The sequence below is a fragment of the Platalea leucorodia genome, assembly GCF_965183815.1.
Source record: "Platalea leucorodia genome assembly, chromosome: 10".
Lineage (NCBI taxonomy): Eukaryota > Metazoa > Chordata > Aves > Pelecaniformes > Threskiornithidae > Platalea > Platalea leucorodia.
The window spans coordinates 22,692,034-22,710,477 of record NC_138832.1 but is presented as its reverse complement, the minus strand read 5'-3'; the positions used below and the strand labels follow the sequence as shown (position 1 = coordinate 22,710,477).

At 41.8% G+C, this 18,444-nt stretch overlaps 1 protein-coding gene across 3 annotated transcripts; it reads right to left on the bottom strand.

Moving 5' to 3' along the window:
• Positions 1-207: 207 nt before the first annotated feature.
• RLIM (ring finger protein, LIM domain interacting) lies at positions 208-18,256 on the bottom strand. 3 transcript variants are annotated; one of them, XM_082323005.1, is made up of 3 exons: positions 18,087-18,256; positions 7,747-7,935; positions 208-5,974 (listed from the first exon to the last, which is right to left on the bottom strand). In XM_082323005.1, the coding sequence occupies exons 2-3, from the start codon at positions 7,913-7,915 to the stop codon at positions 4,440-4,442; spliced, it is 1,704 nt and encodes a 567-aa protein (XP_082179131.1). In that variant the 5' UTR covers positions 7,916-7,935; positions 18,087-18,256; the 3' UTR covers positions 208-4,439. The 3 variants fall into 3 exon arrangements, with proteins under 3 accessions (XP_082179131.1, XP_082179130.1, XP_082179132.1); XM_082323004.1 differs by lacking the exon at positions 18,087-18,256 and adding an exon at positions 6,809-6,892 and having other exon boundaries at positions 7,747-7,952; XM_082323006.1 differs by lacking the exon at positions 18,087-18,256 and adding an exon at positions 6,809-6,892 and having other exon boundaries at positions 208-5,993; positions 7,747-7,871.
• Between the last annotated feature and the right edge of the window lie 188 nt (positions 18,257-18,444).

The window sequence follows — 18,444 nt, the reverse complement described above, 5'->3', positions numbered from 1 at the left end:
AATCCAAATGAATTCAATGGCGTGTTTCCCAGTAAGAAAAAAGAAGAAAAAAAACAGAGATACCTCATATCAAAAAGAGGTTGGGAAGCCCTGGTATAACAGATGCAATCTTTTCTTTTTAACACAACACAACTTACATGTACTTTGGGTAAGTTACCGCTGGTTCTGTCCCTCCACCCTCCTTCTTCCCTCCCTAGTCGAGGACAACCAACCAAAAAGCCTAGCGTACCTAAAGGTTGGAAATATTTCTGAATTTGTTATAAATTCCCTTAACGTGGCTCCAAGCCAACGCTCACCCGCAGCACCTCCTCCTGGGAGAAGGCAGAGGAGCAGGCAGACCTTTCTGGAACGACTGTTCCTCATCAGCTCCGCGCTTGCTTACATACCCTTACTCAAGCCACGCCAGCAAAGCGAGGAGGACCGGTGAGAAAACCGAGACATCAGCACGCCGCACGAAGGGACGCATTCACGAAAAGGACCCCGAACTGAGGCTGCGGCTAAGCCGAGGGGATGGAGCTTTGTATTGCAGCGTGACGGTGAGGATCAGATGAGGAGAGTCAGAAAACCTGGAAGTCAGAGTGCCGTGGCCAACCTTAACCGCCCTTCTTTTCTCATCTTCACATTAGACCCTCGTTATTCTGACACCACTGGGAACCTCCTCTTTGTGTAGGCAACCAAAGATGGACTGCACACATTCCAGGGAAAGTCCTTTGGACTCTCCGCATTTGCATAATCCCGACAAGTGATGGGAAGCTGGAATGACAGTCGTTATGGCCCCTTGTGCCAACTTTGGTGGGAAATCCTCGACGCAATGGGCAATTACGGCTCCGTCAAAGCCGGCAGGGTATCCTCCCTGCAGCTCCTGCGCCCGCGCATCCAGGCTTCTTACAAAGCGTCTGCAAACTTTTATTGAGTAATTTCTACGCATGCAGTACCTACACGAACCAAATCATTTTAAAAACAAGTCAATTAACTGCCTAGAAGTTCTTTGCAAAAAACCCAACTTGTTCGAAGAAATAAAAAAAGTGCACGTGAAAGGGAAATCTAACAACCGCCGGGAATAAGTCTTCACAGTCTTTTAATGGATAAAGCCCCAATTAAAAAAAAGAAAGCAAGCACCCACAACTCTGTATCGGTTCACAGTCCGAGTTAAACTATCGAACGCACTCTTAGATCAAAAATACTGTGCGTTAGTCTAGGTTTTGGCCTTGCGACTGCTTTAATTGCTGCGTACGGAGGTCCTGTGGATACAGGTCTGTCCTGTCAGAAAGGAATCACGCTTACGCACCAGATATTCACAGCAGGAGCTCGGGTGGTTTGCGGTTTGAAAAACAACACCTCCTTCAAAAATAAAATAAAGCAACAGCCTTCGATGCAAAAGAAACCGCGCTGCTCCGAGGACGGAGACGGAGTCACCCTGGCTTCGGAGGGAGGGCGAGAGGCTCCCACAGGGTGGCACTGCGAGCCAGGCGGCCGGGCTGGCCCTGCGGCTCGCCCGCCGTAGCCAGGCCTTTGGAAATGACCAAACCAGCCAGCGTAACCCGGCGCCGGGCTACGAGCACGAGTGAAGCGGCTGTAGCCCTCCCGTAATACCAAGAAAGCGTAAACTGAGGGAAGCGGTAAGCACAAATGCTCGATACCAGAATGATTCGTAGCCTGTCAATTCGGCTAACTGCCAACCTTGTTCAATTACAGTCCTCCGTATTTTGTTAGCAACTGAAGTGTTAACGTTGGCTTTTCCTAACTCCGATCTGACTTTCAAAGAATAGAAACTGGATTACCACAGACGCTGACAGATGACTCAGCTACGTAAAGAGCTCTTTGCTGTATCAGCAATTTAATTTCCGCCAACTCCTCCAGACGTCAGGGAACGAACCCCCGGCGCCTTTAGCACGCTCAGCGTTGGAAAAGGCATACGAAACACTGAGAACATTCAAGGTCTCCTGCACTGAGGTTAAATTATTTGTTCTTGGTACCATCTGGGAAACCTCCAACATTTTATTAGTTGCTATTGTTACAGAAAGATAAAATGTTAAGGCATGCCACTATTAAGCTATAACAAAACTGTAAAGTTGATTCTACCAACGTGAACAGTTACTGGAAACTCAGAACATTAAAAAAGAAAGCTATGTTGAATGACACGTATCACAGCCGTGCTTCACGTTCATTAGCACTACCGGGCTCCTTTCTTTCTGGTCACCAGCCTTAGTCCTCGGAGATGTACACCAGACCGTCAAAATCTAACACGGTATTCACGTAGAGAGGGGGTTTTCCTTCTAATTCTACGCCCCAGTAAGTCAGTAAAGCTACTGGAAACTGCAACTGATAGCATGTATTTGCTATGTGAATGCTACTGGAAGAAATTCAGAAGTGTTATTTTGTTGAGGAAATTTTGGCATAGAGAGTCCAGCACCCGAACTGAATAGCTAACTTCCAATTTTACAGCGATGCATGATTTAAAAACGTGACCTTATTTATTCTTCTGGTCAAAAAGAATACACGTATCCCCTCTGCCACGATGGTGTGTCCCACCAGGAGGAAAGCGAGCTCAATAGCAGTCAGGGTTTCCCACTGAACCAAACACCACAAAACGCACACGTAGAAAAAATTTGGAATTTTGGGACACTGTGGAATCCTTAACTAGCTGATGAGATGTTAAAATGGCTTAGAGCAGAGACTATAGTTTATGCAACCACCACTATAAAACACCAAAAATGTGTTTTAATTAGAAAAAAAAGAGATAGGCCAGCTTTGGTTTTGTCATCTGAGGAACAAGCAACATTTCCCATATAGCCAGCAAGAGCAGTTCATATCCCTTCATAACCACTACCCTAGAGTTGAAATAAATATTGCTCTCCCTGTTGCACATGTAAGCTAGGAAAAAAAATATCATTAGAGAATAAAGCAAAGAGCAGGTCATTGAGGGGGAGGGATGTTTTCCCCTGACACTGATGAGAGCTGAGGTACATTCTGCGATTCTCAATTACAATATGCCATGCACATAATTTTAAAGGTAAATTCAACTAAGCTTAATCTGTCCAATAGGAGTATAAAGAATTTGTTGGGGGATTTGAATGTTATTCTTAGAATTGGCTACACATTTACGTGTACTCCCATAATCAATTATCATTTTCAAATTTAATCTAACAGTCTAATAATCTGTTTTCCAGTTAATACTTAAGTTGTTTTGTTCTTGTGGCATTTGAGTCACAGGTTACCAACGCTGGATATATCAGCATGCTCGCTCAACAGATCCAGAGGTCACTAATACAGCTGAAGCTGGTGGTGAAGAAAAAAAACCTGTCAGTGCTTATCTGCTGAATAGTTGCACAGAGTTACCTCAAAAATTGAAAGCAAAACTTGATAGAAAAATCGGGCACAAACCTCACTGAATGAACTGGTACATACCGGGTTGTATTATTACATATTAGCAACCATACCAAGAAATAACCAGCCATTAGAACAGTTTCTAATGTTCATCATCTTCTTTGGTGGCGTTACCGAGCCAAAACACTGCAATTATAACATTTCTTTTTTTTTTTTTGATGCAATTAAGATGTCTAATTCAACTGTTTTTATATTACAGTAGCTGTTCACATAAACAGTACAGATATGCACTGCTCTTGACAGGTACACAGTTACAAAAGCAGCTCTCTTGTATTTAGTTTGCTCTCTGTGTGGTGGGTTTTGTATGAAAAGCATTCTTGATTCCTAAGCATGGTACAATTTTAATTCTTAATGCGTTAGTACAACAGTGCATTGGAAAAGTACTGAGCTTCTACAAAAAAGCTTTACAATTTTAAAACAGATTTTTTTTTTTTATTTAAACAAGCATAGGCAATTCTTATATTTCCACAACAAGATAAATATCCCAATTAAGCTAACAGCTCATCCTACAGCGTGCCATAGTGATGGGGAAAGGGCTAACATTAGTGTTATTTACACAGACATGTCCAATATTAACCCAGTAGGAAAATTAAAAGTATGTTCAAGTGTGCAATTAAGTTCATATTATTTTTTCAAATAGTTGGATTTCTTGCAAAAATTCCTCTCTGACTCGTGTGCGTTTAGCTGGGATGACTTCTGAAAGAAGTCCTCATAAGCACAATCTTGAGGACAAAATGTTTATTGGACTGGGATAGCAGGGGCTGGGAGGGGGAAAGAACTTAATACTCTTCACAAAGAAAAAAAATATTTTTAAGCGGGTAGATGTCTTTGGACAAGTGAAATTTAACACCCAAACTGACTAGATCTTGAAAACCCTAAAGAAATTTTCCAATTTTAAAAGCTTGAATTCAGAGAAAATGCTTTCATGAGGGAAGATTCACTCCAAGTCATTACTATACACTGAGGTACCACTCAAAAAGTGGCCATAAAGGAAGTGACTTCTTTGCCCATCACTATCACACTAGCTGCTCGGCCATAAATTCTGATCTCATTTAGACAACACTCTCTCTGTTACCAGAAGCTAAGACTGCTCTGCGACAAATGGGACAAGTGGAATTTTCTGATAACCAGCGATCAATGCAGTGGACGTGATACTCGTGCGAACAAGGCAATTTACGGAGCTTGTTGCCTTCCGTGTACTCTGTAATACACACGCTACAGGTTTTCAGAGCATCGCTCTCACCAAAATTCCTCATCGCTAGGTTGTCAATTTGTTCTTTGGTGAGTCCTCTTGGCTGGTCATCGTCATCTTCGTTTAGTAGGAAAAATTGTGCTAGGCTAAGGAATGGTAGAGAACCACTTTCTTCGAATGTGACCGATCCCCTCGTATTCCGACCTTCCCGCCTGGCACCAGATGTTGAACCACCTTCATTACCACCTTCGTACACCTCCCCTGAGCTAACATCCGTATTTTCATTGCTTGAAGTACCACCACCTCCGTTCTGTGGCTCAGAAGCATCCACGTTCTGATTTGGAGTTGGGCCGCTAGGATCTGCATCACTATCACTATACATAAAGTAACTCAGCTCTCCGAAGCCTGTCATTATCTGCCTTAGCATAGTCTGAATAGCAACTGATGTAGTCTCACTCAAGCCTGTGTTTAAGATCCTACGGATAGGAATCCTAATGGTACTCACGTAAGTTCTCACTCCAGCCCGTTCTGACCGTGAAAACGTGCGCCTAAACCCTCCCCGTTCGCTTTCATAAGTGACTGTGTTGTTAGGTGTCTGGGACCTGGACCGAGTTCTGTTGGCTATGCTGTCTCTTTGCCGGTATTCTCCTGGACGAACTCTTCTCACCTGAAGATCAAGTACTATGGTAGGAGGCCTCTGCCCAGGAGCTGCGGACTCACCGGTGCCGTTAGTTTCTGAAGAACCTGCTGCTTGAGGAACAGGTCTTGTTTCAGGGGTTGAAAACAGAACTGCATTTTCACTTGGCATCTCAGTCCCCACTGTGTGCTGCCTTAATGTCACGTGCTGCCTAGTTCTAGAGCTTCCCTCAGCTTCGTTCACTGAGGAGTGGTCAAGTGTTTGAGATGATGTATTGTGATGAGACCTGCGAGGAGTCTCACTCACTGGATTAATAGGTGACCTACTTCTATCAGTCCTAGCCCGCGTTCTCCGCTGTTCTGGACTCCTACTTCTCGCTCTCCTCTGCCCTCTGGGAGGGGAAGCTTCCTCGGTTGTTAGCTCCTCCGAAGTGCTCCTTTCTGATCCAGGCTGCCTTACAGATGGTGATTCAGACCTTGGAATTTCAGAGTCACTTTGGCTGTTTTCCAAATCCTCCCCACTGGAAGGCTCTACAGATGGCTCATTCTCAGTTTCTGGATTTGTGTTCCCATTATTACGGTTGACATTTATTTCCAAACTGAATCTGAAGTCACCGCTATTTGGGTTAGTCCGGCTCACTGCTCTCCAAGACTGGTTTCCTCGTTGCCCACTTCGTGTTGTATTTCCAGTCTGTCGGACTGAATTAAGCCAGTCTATTATAGAATCTCCATTTGAAACATCTTCTGCGGACTCTGCACCTGCGAAAAAGACAGGGAACTACCAAAATTAGAGTACTGAGCTAATTCTGGAGTGATCTTTTCCAAGAACATAATTGCTTAGTTTAACAAGTGACAATTTAGAAGTGCTTAATCCTACCAAGTGCTATTGTGGTTTCACATGTAGCATCACAACTCTTATCTACCGGAGCTCTTTTAAGGGAGCAGGAGTGGATATTTTTCTAATATGTACAGATAGGCCGCAGCCATCACATAGCAAACAAGTCATCAAAATAACACGTATTGTTTATTGTAAGCAAATGGAAAGTCACATTTCAGGTGTCATAACACATCAGTATCCTGTCTCTTCCTTTCCAAACAATTAAGTGATCTATCGACTGCTAAATAGAAAACTAAGTTCGTCCTGACCCTTCACTTGAAGAATGGCTTTATAGCAAATCTATCTCACTAAAGAATGAACCCCAGTGGTAAGCTCCAAGCGTCCTCCACCAGCCTCTAGAGAAGGGCGATAACGAAAGCAATACAGCATCTTTGGAAGGGAAGAATGGTGAATAAAAAAAGAGGGATTGCCAAAAAGCATCCCAGAAGGGAGCAGACAGGAAGGCAATCTTAAATAATAATAAAAAAAAAAGGAAACCTAAACGAAACTTTTTCTTGATGCAAATAACAGATGTGTTATGAGTGAAATCTGTCCCAAACTGACCTCTGCAGCAGATAATCAGACATAATGTTCACTTAGTTTTGAAACAAAGCTCACCTTGCACCTGCCTAGGCTTAACTTGTTCCACTCCTGCACTCAAGTTAAGGTCCGTATGGGGTGCTAAAGTTAAGAGTTTTCACAAATACTGTATATACCTCTATTCTCATCACTGTTTTGCTGTGGCGGACCTTCTTTAACTTGGTGTAGCCTTCTCAGCAACTCTTCTTCAGTAATTTCACCTTAGAAAATAAGCAAAATTTTCCAAAAATATTTCCAGATCATATGTATGGCAAGCATTATCAAAAGCTTCTAAAGAAGGTACAAGCCACTGCTTGTCTTTTCTTCTAATTAAATCCTGCCATAATGAGACTGCCAAACAGGCTGCTGTTCAGACACTTCAGCACCATTGTCCCAAGTAAGTTTTGCCAAAGCTCAAAGATCCAACAGTTTCAACCTATTTGAGGCAGATGAGCTTTCTGGTTCTGTAACCTCTGCAACTCATCAGCAATTTTCATCATCCTATACCAATTAAATGGCTGTCCAGAGTAAAATCTTTAAGATAACACCTTCACAAGCATGAAAAAAGGTTTAAATTAGTTGAGTCATGTTTTAAATTAGAACTGGTTTGAATTAGGTATCATCCTATAAAGAGTCAACTTAAAGTAATAAGTCAATTGAAAACTGACATAAAAATGCCCATGCAGAATCTCACACCAGACTACTTATCCTAGTTACAAACTCTTAACCTCACCAGCACAAAATTTTCACGCAGATGCTTAAGGGGGATTACTTCTCGATCAAAAATGTCTACGGGTCCATAACTGGAACCGGGTCAACTCTGGCTGTTCCCGCAAAGTTGTCTAAACACCAGACTTTTGTATCTGATGAATCCACATCATCCTAACTACCTCTTCACTAGTCAGAGGACCGCTCAAATTTGAGTATGCACCAACTAGGAAGAAGCTACTTCCTACCATGGAACACAACCGCAGCACACAAATTAAATGGGTGAAATAGTTTCAGGAGAACAGAAAATGACACAAATCGCCTACAAGCAATTCCAGTAAGATGTACATACACCAGCATTACCTACCTGGTGTTCCAAGCAAATTGTTATCTCTCATAAGCCTGTAGTCCTCTTCACTCAGGTTGTTTACAAACTGATAGAAAGCTTCTTCTCGATCTAACCGATCTAGCTGACTCTGACGTTGTGCTTCCGATTGATCGATATTTCCTTTATCACTAGAATCCGAGCTCTCCATCTTGATGACTGGAAGAGTACCTAAAAAGGAGAAAATAAATCTTTCATCCAGCGTAGTGAAATATAGCATGCAATTTAGGTACGTTTAACCTGTACTATATATCCTTCATTGTTACCCTTAAATTTGGCGAGGCGGAGGGGAGTAGTTTGCTAATGAGGCTTCGGTTAAGATAAGCTGTATAACCACAGGGATCACAAATGAAATAATTCTCAAAGCATGAACCTCTTCAAGAAATACAAACAAAATCTATGCCCATCATTATCAAACACTCAACAAAGCAGCAAGTACAAACACGTGCAATAATATCAGCCGTAACTCTTAGTCCATCTTTACACAGCTGACTACGCACCCGTGACTACGCGCTTTTTAGCGTAAAATATTCCTAATACTGCAGCTGGCTCACAAATCACAAAGCATGCCTTACAGTGCCATGCAACAGTGTAGTACAAGGCATAAGCAAGCCATCCTTGATCATGCTCTCTAACTCTAAACAAGCATGGGATTAAGTGTCCATCGCTTCTTCCTGCCCTGCACTACGGTGAGGAAAGCAGGAATCAGTCTAACTCACTGCCTGCTATGAGAAACTCCCTCTTCAACAGCCAAGTGAATTTTAACAGAATGAAGGGGTGATGAAGAATTCCAATATAGAAGATGGAAGACGCCATAGAAAACCACATGTAAAAAAAAAAAAAAAAAAAAAAACAAACCAACAAACCAAAACCAAACAACAAAACACCAACCTGGACTATTAGTTTCCTCAAAAAAGGAAAAGGGTTTGTAAAATCAACTTTGTAGTTTTATGTCAAGAGAAGAATTTGCTTACAAGTTTCGGCATTTACTGAATTACTGATGTTGATGACTAGCATTTCCAGGACAAAACTCCACAGTGTAAACTAGGTATAACTTCTGCTATAAAGAGCTGTCTTCTATACTGTGTATTTTTTAACATAATCTTCTCTTCATATTGTTTTTCATTTGGACAAGATCCTTGACAATGTGTGTCTCAAAAAAAAAAAAAAATTGATGAATGCCACGTCTATATTTGATAAATATTATAACAAAATACATGCAAATGCAGGAGACATTCTGGCACTACTTGCGCCATGCAAATATATCAAATGAGGTTAAAATAATAACTAGTTTCCTTAATCACTATGCCTCGCTATTCACAACATCAAGAATTTTCCTGTACAACTGGTAGAATCTAGTTACTCAGAGAGGTGATTAGCAAGCTAATCCTCTGCATGCTAAAAAGCTCTGCAATAACATCCCCCATCAGAAAACATTCCTTTCATTTAAACCATACTTCATGTGACATGAAAATACTGGAAGAATAAAGCTTTTCTGCTTCTCACTGGAAAATTTCCAACACTTAAGACATCTGTCTAGTGCAAAAAGCATCTTTTTTTGGTTTATCAGCACAGCTGTCACGTCAAGGCTGCCCACAGTTTACATTAGTGCTTCTCCACAGAAGAGCAGCACCGCATGATCTCCAGGGGTAGTTTATTTCAGCTGCTATCGTGAAAATTAAAGCGCACTGACAACCTCGGTGTGTGACAGTAGAGAATTCCACAGGATCGGACATCCCATTATTGCAGACTTGCAGATTATAAAATAGCTACTCCGGCCCTCTTTGTCTTGAATTCTGACACAGTAGAACTTGTTTTGAAGTTAGTCATATTAAGGCACAAATGACCTGTTGCCCCTCAGTAATACCATATGCAAGGCTACTGGTATGATTTTGTTCTGAGAATTTCTGCCATTTTACCAAAGAAATTACACTTAATTTTCACCTTTTTATCAGTAAGCAGCAGCAATCACTAGGGTTGCTACCGTTTCAAATGGAAGCCTATCAGCTTTCTCTGCATTGCTACATCTCTGGTGCAATCTAAAGACTGCATGGCCCATCTGAAGACTTGCACGTGACGTGCTGTCAAACACACCGATAAATGAAGCCATTCACAGTAAAAGTTGTGCAATGGTTTCAGCAGGTATGTTCAACTTGGACCGGGCTGTTATGAAATCTGTATGCCCTTCAAATCTCAGACATGTATTTCTGATGAGAACATAGCTTGCTTGCAACTCAAACAACTTTTTACAAGCTTTCTGTAGCAGAATTACAACCAAGTAACTTCACTTAAAGACATACTCATTCTAGAGAAGATACCAGAAATACAAAGACAGCTGCTTTTAAGAGAAACATCTGAATAAAGCCTCAAGTAGAACGAGAGACTTGCATCCAAAATAAAACCTTGAAAGATGCATTAGTTCTCTGGGGATACATACCAAAAGGCTAACCAGCATTCCCTTTTTTAGGACAACAACGAAACAAAGTTGACAGTACGATTAAGAAAATAAGGGAATGTAATAAGATGCTAAAGGACAGGAGCAGCATAAAGTTTTGCAAAATATTTTCCCCAAAATGACTGCCACCTTGGTGTTTACCAACTTTAACACACACAGAATGTCTAAAGATGGCAATATTAACATATTTGTAAGCATTAGATTAATTCTACAACAGCTTTTAAAAAAGAAAACCGCGCTATGCATACAAAGCACAACATTTGCTTACTGCTTATGCTTTGAAATTTTCCTTTTAACTGCAATTCCAGTGCTTGCAGGCACCTTAGCTATATAATGCCTATTTGATGCAAAGACATTTGCCCATTCCATTTCAGAAGATGAAGGGGTACCGTTCTTGGTCTGGGGAAAAAGGGAGAGTCAAAACAAGTGAAGTGGGAGGGGAAAAAAAATAATCTCTTCTTTACCAACAGACTGATGTACACTTTGACAGGTGACCCTTTAGGGAAATGCTCAGAATAAGCCAAAGTCAGTCTTACTATTTCCAGGTTTGCTCCTCTTTTCTCCTCCATCATCTTATATCCTCCCTCCTAAGCCATAAAATCAGCTATTGGTCAAGACTGAAAAGATGCTATTGCTAAGAAAAAAGCCTCAGAGGTGGGATTTTGAATTAAGAATTTAATTTACATTAGGACTATTCCTACTAGTGACAAACTCGCTGTATTTTCCTGTTGCAAGCTACTGTAACAGATTACACTGGCCCACTGTACCCCAATTTCATGCTGTTTAGCTTCAATGTCCGAGAAATGCTATGAATCTATATGGGATGTCTACATTGATGGAAATGCAGATGGCAAAGAAACGCGTAAATGTACATCAACACATTCTCCCTACCTTACTGGTGAGAGCAAGTGGGACAATGCTCTTCAAACTAGAGCTCTGATATTACAGCCAGTAAATGGAAAATAGGATTTCTACCCCAAGGCTTCTGCTACTTTCTCTCTCTTCACTGTCCACTCAGCTCTTTGTCCACATTGTCCATTTGAAGCTTCACCTCCCATGCCACCACAGAGCACTACATTATCAGACTGAACTTGCTAGAATATTTAGACTACTACTGCCTCAGCATGACTCCGTAGGTCCCATCTCGCTGTACAACAGGATTTCCACGGTGGCTGTTACTACATCACCTTGCTCCTATTTCAGCACGGTAGAGTGTTGCAGAAATAACTTGAAAACCTGCCCCTCATTCAGGATTCTGCTCTCAGCTCATCCATTGCAGAAAATTAAGACTGGCTTAAGGAAGCTGACTACAGTAACACTGGGAAACCTGATGAGGGAAAAACAACAAGTATACTATTAAGTTACAACAAAATAACCAACATTTCATTATCTAATATGCAGGTACGCTTCAACTCTGTCTTTCTTCCAGTGGTTTAGTTCAACTCAAAGTAAGCCTTTGTTCTTATCCAAGTTAAAAGATTCAGAATTTCCTCCTTTAGTGTCCTCCCATGTCAGCACTGAGTTGACAAAGGGTGGGGAAGGTCACATCTACGAGCAGGAAGTTCAGATCTGCTGATTATTGCCAACTTCAGCTGAGATATCCAGCAATGAAAATCTCTTTATGGGAAAACGGGGGGGAAGGGAGGGAAGAAATCACCTAAAGGTTGCACAAAACAAGAGAATCATAGCTAGAATAAACAATTTTCTCCTTAAAAAAAAAGAAATTAAGGGAAATATTCTTCAGCAGCTGAATATCCAGACACACTAACTACAGTGAATTCTTAATTGGCGTTCCCATCCTTCCCCAAGTCAGCAAAGTATCTTCCCTGCAGTTACGCTTCACCAACCTCAGAGATTTCAGAGCACAAATGACTAGCTGTCTCTCCACTGCTGCTAGAGACTGCAGGAGCAAAACTAGTAAGCCCACAAAAGGTATTGTTACGTTCTTTTATTCAAGAGGAAATAATACTATGCTCTTTTGGATAGGAACAATTTAAGAGTACTAGCTATTCCTGCAGTAATGCAAAGTTATCGTTCTTCCAGTATAAGAAATATTTTACATTTTCCCTTATGCCAAGTCATGTGTAAACTAAATCCAATCAGTCAGGAATGTACTACTGCTTTAAAACAATCTAGGGACAGCAAGCAGCGATAAAACACTTGCGTTGTCCATTTACCTTCAACAATAACACTGTGCATCCCCATACTGCTTAGCACTTATAGACTACAGAATTCTTCCCAGAAAAAGTACTAATGGACCATAAGTCACAGCGATAAATCACTAGCTCTTCCTCCTTCAAACATGTGTAATATCTCCTGCCATTAGTTACGGTATTGAATACCAGGACACTACCTCAGCCTGCATTCCTGACTTTTTTAATTTAAAAAAAAAAAAATTACATAAAACATTAGAACTCTCATTAAACTAACTAGGTAAAACTTAGAAGATCTGAGAAACTCAAAAATCACTCATTTGCAGGGTTAAAAGACAAAGCAATACCTTAAAGTTAGAATCTCCATTAGGTTTACGAGGCAAGTCTCAAATTTTAGCAGGAGAAAGGCACTGCATTAGTTAAACTGCAGAAACAATTCAGATGCTCACAAGCTAGTTATGCAACAAAAATTTCCTCCAAAATTCCTCCGATCTAGATGTTACCAGTATTTCAGCATTACATGAGAATTTGTAGTGCCCTGTATGTTAGGAACGTTTCCTGAATTACCTCACGTCCCAGCAACATAATTAATACCTTTGTATAAACAAAAAAGATGATGGCAATACGAATAAGCGTTCCATAGATGTGCTCAGCAGAAGGCTAATTTCTCATTTATGATTCATAACCTCATCTTAATTAGGTACTTCAACCGGTAGAGCACCTTGCTTACTCCCAGTCTGCAGAAATTATCAAACCCTTTGACTAGAAGAAGTGACTCAGTAGTGGAAGCCAGAAATACTCCTTTTCTGTGTCGCGTTGTTACAGATTAACTATTTTTTCCTCCCCTGCTTTCACTGAACATACCTCAAAGACATTTTAGCTCTACAACAGAAGTACAACACAGCTGTCTGTTCAAAGCGCTTTCCATGAACTCTGACTTCAGCAGCTCTAACGTGCTGTCCCATTTGGCAGGACGAGCCCCAGCCAGCAGTCTCTCCAATTCCATTTCTCAAATGACACAGGAACAGCAGCTAGAACAGGCAGTTCTGCTACCCCGGGTTCCTTAAGCACAACAAAACCAACGTCATGCGCAGTATTCAGCTGATCCACCCCACCGCCCAACTACTACATTTTCCTAGAAGAATTAAAAGTTGAAAAATAGTTTCCATGGCAGTCAGTATCCAATTTCTGAATACTTAAAACTGGCAGAAAGTAAGACATAACAGAAACTACATTTTTATTTTAAATATTTCATCATTCAAGTCTCCCAAGCTCAAAAGCAAAAGCAAAAATTGTCTGTCAGTGAATCCTATCATTAAAGGAAAAAGATACCATGAAACAGTAAAATAAATCAGCTATCTATTTGCATTATACATGGAGCTTCATTATGTCAAGGTTTTTTTTTTTTTTTTTTCTTTTTGTGCGGGTGCACAAGTTTCCTTTTGTACCTATGTTATCAAAGCCTTTGGTGTGATCTCAATTCACTCATCTACATCTTAGAAATGGTAACAAGTAACACACTTTTCTAGTTTTCAAAGTTGCGTCATGAATTTTGGATATACTCTTTTTTTCCCCTGCTATTCTTACTTTCTATTGACACTCTGACGAACAACAGATCTATGCTCTTACTAGATTTTTACTAAACCTACCACAAATTTTGAACACTCAAGAACTCCCTATGTCCTCTTTGCCTCAAAAAATATCATGGAACATGCACCACTTTTGGAAAGCTGGAAGAAAATTTTGTCTTCTATTAAGTGTTCCATGTAAACTGCTGTAAGATTTAAATGCCAGCTTAACAAGGAGTGTTAAACATCGATTCAGCTCTTTCACTACCCCGGTATGCTTCAAAGCAAAGGCTGTAAAACAAGATGTCCTTCTGAGCATACATTTTAAACAACAGAAAGCAGATGAATACTTCTGCAGAACAGTTGCAGAAAATTCCACAGAATAAAAAAGGGAAGAGAGAACATTTCAACAGAACCAACTGTTGAGATGAAGAAGAGAAACACTCTTAGATGTACTATCAACTCCTGAGAAGTCAGAAAGAAGTGAAGAAATCAGGGTACAGAATCCCAGCGCTCTCCAACAGTCCTACAGTACCCAAGGCAGAGTAGCCATCTTACTGCATAAATTCCCAACTCAAAAAGCTCTAGTTAAAAAAGAAACAAAACTCATTACAGTTTTCCAGTCTTCCGTACAGAAGGGTAGAGCTTCGCAATTCCAGAACACTGAGAGCATGTGGAACAAAGATGGAGCTCTGAAAATAAAATGCAGTAAGAACTGCCAAAATCCAGGGCTTCACATTTTATCATCTCCACTTACTAAGCCAACGCTTTTCACGTACAAGTTGAAAATAAAATTAAGATAGTACTGCCTTTTGCCCTCAAATTCAGATGATATCACAGAAGAGAAAGCTTAGAGTACACAAGGTGTAACAACTTCCCAGCACTGCAGTCTCATGAAACGATGTTCTTTTTCCCCAGAAGTGACCTTCCTGCTAGGTGAGCAAGCAGAAGGCCTACTCTGAAGCTAGAAGGAAGTAATGCTGCACGCAAGTAACCAGTGTTGACACTGAAAGACACCAGTATCAACAGAGTTGACATCCAAGGAAGTTGTACCCACAAAACTACACAATGACCCTCACGTAGTGTTTTGATTTCTGAAGAAACAGAACTTCTGGTTAGTGAAAGCACCGAGCCAATTGTAACTCACTGAATTCCAATTAAAAAAAGAAAAACTCATCTTTCAGTCTACTACCAAATCTCACTGTCTCCACAAAACTGCTGCTAATACAGCTAATACTGAAAGTAAAAAGCCAATAAAACAATGACAATCACTACAACCTCGACCCACACAGGAATGCCGACACAGGCGTTTTTGTTGCTGTTGATGTCTAGCGCCTAAAAAATATAGAAGTGGAAAATAAAATTAAGTAAAACTTATTTTAATTTAAATAGCTATCTGTAAGACCAGAATTCCATTTCTGATGATATACCGAGGCAGGCAAGCTCAAGCATTTCAACAAGACTACACGCACATACATCTTGCATATTGAAATTAAGAGTGCTCTAAGCAAAATGTTTTTAAGTTACTAAATTAAGAGAAAATGTGTGCTGACTTTTCCTACATACTCAATTATCATTTTATGAGACCATACAACTCCGCAGACCGCCTCGAGTAAAAAGCTGAGCTTCAATGCTGCACATCAACAAAAAGTTACTAACAAGTACCTCGTTAATATAAACCTGAACAGTTTGAAGGAGAGACAGGCTTTTGTGTTTCTTATCTTAACTGCAGCCAGGAACCTGTGCAAAAGCAGAACAGAGTCTCTGTGATGCTTCTGACTATCCCTACTCACCATACAAAGGTCCTGACTCTAAGTTATTACACTGCTACACTGTTTAGAAGTGGTGTTTTTGAAATGCATGAGACTGTCGTAAAAATATCTTGAAGATGGAGATGTTCATGTTTGGTTTTATCCCTTCAAGGTTAATTTTTCCAAGCTCAAGAGTTAATAAGTTTTCATCAAGACCGAGATTAAGTCACAAAAATTTGGATAAATACCCAATAATCTTGTTTGGATTCAAACGTTTTAATACATGAAAACTGAGTTCTCTACAAAAAAAAAAAAAAATTAGAACTGCTTAGTATCGTGTTAAGCTATATTAAATTGGACTTAAATGTAATGTTTAGACTCAAGTATATGAAGTCATAACATTATGTTATGGCTGTAAAAAAAAAAAAATGTAGTATAATACCTCCACTGCAACTAGAAACATTCTACTAAGTTCAAGGAATTTATTTTGATACATTCCCATAGGGAAAAGGAATAAAGGAACAAGCTATTAATACATAGGTGTTTTGAAAACATTTCCATGTAAGGATCACACTATCCACTCCCCTGAAAATACCAGTACAAAAAAAAAAAAAAGACATGTAGTGGAGACCAGACACTCGTAATACTGTTTTCCAGTACAACTTGGCATGTCTATGAATTCAGTAATATGGAAAATAAATATGATACAGATGACAATCACTACACGCTTGAAAAATGCCGGTGTGGTTATTTCAGTGACAAACATTTATGTAGTCAGAATTGCTGATGAATAGAACACTGTAGTTGTTATGCTTTAGTGGTCTAACATAACAAGAAGCCCTTAATTTTATAATGTGTGGGGTGTTTTCCCTTGTCAGGAGCAGGCAAGGCATAATTCCAAACTATAATTCTTTTAATTCCAAAATGGTAAACCTGTAGAGAAAACACAGTCAGTTTAAGTGCTAGTTGACCACTACAACAAAACTAAGCATCTGACTCTCAATTAAGATAATTAACTGCACAAGAAGCAGCCAACTGTTTATTTTTTTAAAAGACTTGACAAGTCACCACAATTAAAATTCAGGGACAAATTGGTGTCAGAGCTTCTTTAGCATTTTGACAACAATTTATAACTTGAAATTAACCAGTACTGCCAATATGGACAGGGAAAATAAATCGGATGTGGGATGATACTGTTGGGTACAACTGAGTTCCAATTCTTGTTTACAAGCTTCTCTGTATAAAGACACTATCTCCCTGAAAAATGGTGAAACAAACAAAACTATGATAAAAAAAATAAAATCTGTATTTTTTTGCTGTGGAACCTTTTGACAGGCTCCTCCTACTAACACACTAAAATCAAGACACATAACAAACCCTAATAACTACATTACCTATATATACATACTATTATATACAACCTGATATTGCTCCTCCATTAAGGCGGATCACTGAAGATAAAGCAATACATATACCTAACTGGACTTGACAATGGTTTTGAAACACAGTTAACAGAAACCTTAAATGTCAAACAAACAGTATTAAAAAGGGAAGGAAGAACTTGCACAGGAAACTAAGGTGACATGGCAAAGATGACGTGATTAATTGGAGAGAAACTAATAGGATAGGAATAGCAAACATCACAGGTTTTAACAGGTCACAAGCTGATCGAGACCCTTACAACAGGCACAGCGAGATATGAAGAGTTCCTCTTGCCTGTCTCCCACAAAAGGGCTTCTTGTCTCAACTGACAGGAAGAATAGACTGAAAACACGGTCCTGAAGAGCTGCGAGCCTTAAGACAGTATGGCGAGGCCCAAGATAGTGGCTATAATTCCCCCACACACTCCACCCCTCCAATAAGGGGTTAGTTTCAATTCCCCCTCCAGCCCAACCGGATACCTAGCGGGTGAGGGGCCCAGCAGCCCTCCCCGAGGGGGGGAGCGCAAACCCTCCTCCAGCTCCAAATGGAGGAACAGGTTCGCCCCGCTTCGGCGGGAGGCCCTGCCACACGCCCCGGGGGAAAGGGGAAACGTCCCCAGGGTGACAGAGCCCGGCCCATCCGGGAGAGACGGGGGCCGAGATCCCCGCCGTGCCCCGGGCACACCCGCCCGCAGACCGCCATCACCGCCCCCAGCTCCATCACGGCACCCCGCTCCGCCTCTGCCGCGGGGCGGTTTCGGCCTCCCGAGCCCCGCGGAGCCAGGAGCCGCCCTGCCCTACCCGGGACCCCGCAGTCCGCACGGCGGGGGCCCAGAGCAGGGGCAGAGGGGTCCCGCGGCCCCCGGCCGCCCCCGGCTCCGGGCGGGGGCCTCAGCCGCCGCCGCCTCCCCTGGGCCTGGGCCTCTCCCTTCTCCGGGCCATTTTGAGAGTCCGCCTCCGGCCTCGATACTCACCGCCCGCCGCCGCCGCCCGCCGCCGCCTCCCCAGCTCTCGGTCCGCTGCTCTCCCCGCTCCTCAGCGGGCTCGGTCCTGGCTCTCCCCGCTCCGTCCGTCCCCAAACAGCCGCAGCGTCGCCCTCCCTCCCCTCTCAGGCGGCCATTTTCTGCTCCATTGTTACCAAGGAACGGGGGCCCGGAAGCGGCCGCCGACAAAACGGAAGTGAAGGCTCAGGCGCCTGTGCGCAGGCGCCGCCGCCCCCTGCGGGGTGGGAGGGGGGAGCGCGGCCCAACGAGAGGAGCGTGGAGGACCGCGCGGGTAGAGCGGCCCCAGCGCCGAGCGGGCGCCGCCATTTGGAAGAGGGGCAAAGGGCCG